This window comes from Chionomys nivalis, chromosome 8 (assembly GCF_950005125.1).
Source record: "Chionomys nivalis chromosome 8, mChiNiv1.1, whole genome shotgun sequence".
Lineage (NCBI taxonomy): Eukaryota > Metazoa > Chordata > Mammalia > Rodentia > Cricetidae > Chionomys > Chionomys nivalis.
Genome location: NC_080093.1, coordinates 95,719,337 through 95,724,563, shown reverse-complemented (window position 1 = coordinate 95,724,563; position 5,227 = coordinate 95,719,337). Strand labels below are relative to the sequence as shown.

The 5,227-nt window shown below is 43.4% G+C and overlaps 1 protein-coding gene across 1 annotated transcript; it reads right to left on the bottom strand.

Moving 5' to 3' along the window:
• Positions 1–230: 230 nt before the first annotated feature.
• On the bottom strand, positions 231–2,642 carry LOC130879998 (T-cell ecto-ADP-ribosyltransferase 2-like). The gene is made up of 2 exons (XM_057778804.1): positions 1,805–2,642; positions 231–313 (listed from the first exon to the last, which is right to left on the bottom strand). The coding sequence occupies exons 1-2, from the start codon at positions 2,640–2,642 to the stop codon at positions 231–233; spliced, it is 921 nt and encodes a 306-aa protein (XP_057634787.1).
• Between the last annotated feature and the right edge of the window lie 2,585 nt (positions 2,643–5,227).

Sequence of the window (5,227 nt, the reverse complement as noted above, 5' to 3'; positions counted from 1 at the left end):
TTTTCGTCACAGTTATGATAAAAGGGCAGTAAATCTGAAATTAGAAAGTAAAGTGTCACCGATAGACCCAGGAGGTTCCAGGGTGTCTACGGAAACCATTGAGTGCGAAAGTAGATCTCCCCAAAATGATCCCACCCTTCCTTCTACCATAGATCTTAGAGAACCAGCCAAGTTCTTGTCTCTTGGCCTCCCTTCAACACTAGGACCCAAAAACTACAGGCAGGAAATGGCTATAGCTCAACAAGAGGAAGCAGCAGGACCAGGAGTCCAGGTATCACCACAAGCAGCAGGAAGGCACAGCCGTCTCTGGCCCCTGTAGATGGGAGGACAAAAAAAGGTTTCCATGTGGCATATCTCATGATACAGGTATCTCCCCTAAACAGTCAGGACTTTACATCCAGCTCAAAACCCAGGGGGGTATTATGCCTGGCTGGCTCTTCTAGCTTCCTGGGGAAGTGAGCAGGCAGATGGATGCCACTTCTTCCAGGGTCCTGTGCTCTAAGACACTGACTGGGGAGAAAAAGATCTTTCCTATTCAGAGCGCCTTTCCTTCTTCAGCCACAAAGAGGTTTCTGAGTCCGAGCTGAGAGGTTAGTGTTACGGCAGTGTGTATTCCTTTTATGCCAGCGGGAGTGAACTAGAACCCACCTGTGGCTCCCAGCGCACCTGGACAGGACAGCAACCATTTCTCCCAGATGGACAGAATCTTTCTAGCTGATCCATGTACCTGGGTAGTGGTCATGCTTTCCTAGGCCCTGATCCAAATTCAGAATTTCTCCGTGCAAATGCATGACATCCCTGTGATCACTTCCTGTGGCGTGGCTTCACTTCCAGCTCCAAAGACTTCCATGTTTCCAGCCTTCCGAGTGTCCCGGCTAGTTAGAGCTGTGATTTCCCGGCTCGCACAGGCTAACTGCAACTCATTTCAGTTTGTTCCCTGGCCTCTCAGCCAAACTTAAATTCCTAGGACAAGATTTAATGGAGCCTGGATATGCATACGCCAGCCACTGCAGCGGCTGAGTGGTGGGCAGTGGAGATAAGGTCTCCAGGATGGGTTTGGCTCAGATGTCTGAGATGTGTTCATGGTTCTTCATGTTTAAAAATAAAAAGCATTTCTGGAATGATATCTACATGCTAATTAATATATCCTGAATGTTTTTCTTTAATTCTCAAATTAATAGTCCTAGAATATTTGTCAATGGGTCTTTATCATTCAAATAGGGAAAACCAGGCACAGATATCTGGTAACTTTCAAAGAGTCACAGGATAATGATGTTTGAGGAAGATTATGATGAAGTCTGATCCCAAACCCATGACAGAGAACAGGGTACAGCAATTTTCTCTGAAAGTATTAAGGAAGGATTACTATGATAGTGATACTTGAACTGTGTCTTGAAAGGTAATCACCAAACTAAAATTGATGGTGTCTTTGGTTGCAGAGATTGAGATGTGGTCAAGGGATGAAGAGAGAACCCAGGCCACAAGGAAGGATAGGTATACATTTACAGAGACGCCCAACCACGGGGGAGCTTTGTCTTAAAAGGATGGACGGATACCCACGGAAGCACTGCTCACTCCTCACAGGGCTGGACACAGTAATAGCTTTGTCCTGCAGCCCCTCACTGTGTTCAACATTTTGATACACCGTCACCGAGGTATGTGCCCCTTAGCTTTACCAATTTCATCCTTGTAGGCACTCTCACCGTGCGCATGGTCTGCCAGTGTCTTCTGGTAGGGAGCACCCCAACTTCCATTTCATGATGGCCCCCCACCAGCTCCACCTCTAACACAGACACAGACTCACCTGAGCTGTTTAAATGACTGTAGTCTGCTTCAGGAGAACCGCTATAGAAGCAGTTGAAGTTGCTCTTCTCTCTTCGCGGGGAGTCCAGGAAAATCTCCTTTCCACTTTGTGCTACACTGACTTTGTGGTATACTTCATAAGCTGGAATCAACACCTCCTCTTCACTAGGATAGTAAGAAAATGCTTTTATATACACCCCCAAGCAGGTTTTGATGGTGTACAGCGTCCCAGTAGCACCATCAAAGTCTTTAAGAGCCATTTCCTTATTCAAAGACGAGGAAGCGAACTGTCCAAATCGCACAGAGCCTTTCCCACTGTAATGAAACCTGTCCTCGGTGCCTCGATAAACGGAGTAGCAGTTCTGATTACTCAGAAGCTGGAGGGCTCTTGTTAAGTAGTAATGGAAGGCCCTGTAATGGAAGTTACCGGGATTTTTCTTGAATTCTCTAACAGCGCCATTAAAATCTTTGTGGATGCCCCCAGTGTAGGTCACTAAAGCCGTTCCATGGAAATCATGGAAACCTTTGGGATAGCTCATTCCGCTTTTTATCTTCTCCCATTTTTTCCCTGCCTTTTCCCATTTTAGTTTTAACCATCTACTCATGTTGAAGTCTTTCCTTAACAGCTCGGGTGCTTTTTTCTCCATTTCTTCGACACAGCCCTCATACTGGTCATCAAATGCATCGGGGGCCATGTCCAGGTTGGGAGGCTCAGTCATGACTGTCACCTGAAGGAAGAAGTAGGGTTCTTTGTTACCAGCTAAGTTTGCTAAGTTATCAGCGCATGCCGGGTGCTGTCTGGAGCCTACATCATGAGACGTCACATATGCCGACCTCATATATGGCACGTGCCTGGGCACAATCTCACTATGTTATGAGGGCTACAGAAAGGCAAACTTAAGGTCTCTGATCATTTTGTGTTTATGGATACTATAATTTTTCTTTATTTAATTAAATTTTTAGTCAGTACACAAAATAACAGGTCTTGCAATGACATTTTCATTGTATGTCTAGCATTATCTACTGCTCATACCCATACACAACAATCTTACTGGTACTACCCTTAAATTACTTTCTCAACATTCATGCTCTCCGGCATCCTCTAGCCACAGACCCCTCAGATGGGGGCAGGGAAAGCAAGGTCAACAGCATGTGGGTTGAGAACATCACCTGCTGGGCTAACAACCAAGTCAGGAGGAATAGATGATGTGAATTTTTGAGTCCAGAAAGAGATTTCATCTTCAACTTCAAGAACATCTGCAAACAAATACAAGACAATGAAAGTGAGGTCCTCATATCTATCACCATGCACAGAACTCAAGTCCAACATAAAGCCAGCCGCATTGAACCTTATAGAAGAGAAAGTGGGAAGTACACTTCAATGCTTTGGCACAGGGAACCACTTCCTAAATATAACCCCAGCAGCACGGACACTGAGAGAAACAATGAATAAATGGGACCTCCTGAAACTGAAAAGCTTCTGTAAAGCAAAGGACACCGTCAACAAGACAAAACAACAGACTACAGAATGGGAAAAGATCTTCCCCAACCCCACATCCGACAGAGGTCTGATCTCCAAAATATACAAAGAACTCAAGAAATTGGTCATCAAAAGAACAAATAATCCAAAACAATGGAGTACAGATCTAAACAGAGAATTCTCAATAGAGAAATCTAAAATGGCTGAAAGACACTTAAATGCTCGATATCCTTAGTCATCAGAGAAATGCAAATCAAAACAACTCCATTTTACATCTGTAAGAATGGTCAAAAACACTGACAACAACTTATGCGGGAGAGGTTGTGGGAAAAAGGGAACACTTCTGCATTGCTGGTGGGAATGCAAGCTGGTACAGCCCCTTTCGATATCAGTGTGATGATTTCTCAGAAAATTAGGAAACAACCTTCCTTAAGACCCAGTAATACCACTTTTGAGTATATAGGATGCTCAATCATGCCACAAGGACATGTATTCAACTATGTTCATAGCAGCATTGTTTGTCATAGCCAGAACCTGGAAACAATCTAAATGCCCCTCCACCGAAGAATGGATAAGAAAATGTGGTACATTTACACAATGGAGTACTACACAGCAGAAAAAAAAAGAAAAGACATCTTGAAATTTGCAGGCAAATGGATGGATCTAGAAAACATCATTTTGAGTGAGGTAACCGAGACCCAGAAAGACAATTATCACATGTACTCACTCATAGGTGGTTTTTAAACATAAAGCAAAGAAAACCAGCCCACAAATCACAATCCCAGAAAACCTAGATAACAATGAGGACCCTAAGAGAGACATACATAGATCTAATCTACATGGGAAGTAGAAAAAGACAAGATCTCCTGAGTAAATTGGGAGCATGGGGACCATGGGAGAGGATTAAAGGGGAGAGGAGAGGTAGGGAGGGGAGCAGAGAAAAATGTAGAGCTCAATAAAAATCAATTTAAAAAAAAGAAAGTGGGATCCTGCTCAGTTCTGGGAAGAACAAGTCTGTGCCCAGAATCTCTCTGACTTCCTCTAGCCACGTGTTCCCTTCCATTGTGGCAATGGCTTCTCTACCATTATGGTAGAGATTATGTGATTCTGCCCACAGGCAAATAAAAAATATGAAATGAAGAAAGCAGACTAACACCATCAGCCTTATTAATTGTTATGTCTTATAAAATGTATTGTTTTCAATTCTTTTTGCTGGGTAGAGCTCTAACATATTCACTGAAAGACAAGTCATGGAATGATGAGGAAGGTCACTGCTCAATGATGTGAACCCACCCCTTCATTCCTGCCTATGACTTTTGGAAAACTATGAAAACTCGCCCCCCACACACAACGAATCCTGTTGTGTTACTTTAAATAGCATTTTGATATAAAGACTCTCCCCACACCTTGAGAATGGCAGAGGAACTGCATGTTGTGGCTAGTTGTTTTGGGGAAGGTTCCTCATGCACAGTTTGGCTTCTCTTGCCCTGCAGAAACAACTGGCCTAGGAGCTCAGCCCTGCAGTGGAGGGTTCCACCTTCCGTACGTCCTCAACTTCAAACCATTATTAATTGTTGTAAAATAACCATAGTGAGCTACATAAGATATCCTCTATAAATTCTTAAAATCTTTTTAGACATCCAGTTATGGCAGCACACACCTATAATCCTAGCCCTTGGGAGGTCCTTGGGAGGTGGAGGAGGGACATCCCAAGTCCTAGGTCAGTTTAGGATGTAATGAGACTCTCAAATAAAGGAAAAATTAAACTCTGGCCAGAAATAAAAATGCAGGCACTTTCCTTTGAATTTGGCTACTTATTCAAAAAGGTTCCTAAAGTTTGACTGTATGAGAAGTTCTCTGGAAACTTGTCACCAACAAATACTTGTGGTCCCCAGTTTCAAAGCAATGCATTTAGCATTTCTAATGAGTTCCTTTGTTAGTTAA

Bases quoted from the DNA above. Each gene is read 5' to 3' on its own strand.
- LOC130879998 (XM_057778804.1), bottom strand. From the start codon at position 2,642: ATGAGGTCGGCATATGTGACGTCTCATGATGTAGGCTCCAGACAGCAC. The intron at 314-1,804 runs GTGAGTCTGTGT...TCCCATCTACAG, and splicing joins CAGTCATTTAAACAGCTCAG to GGGCCAGAGACGGCTGTGCC.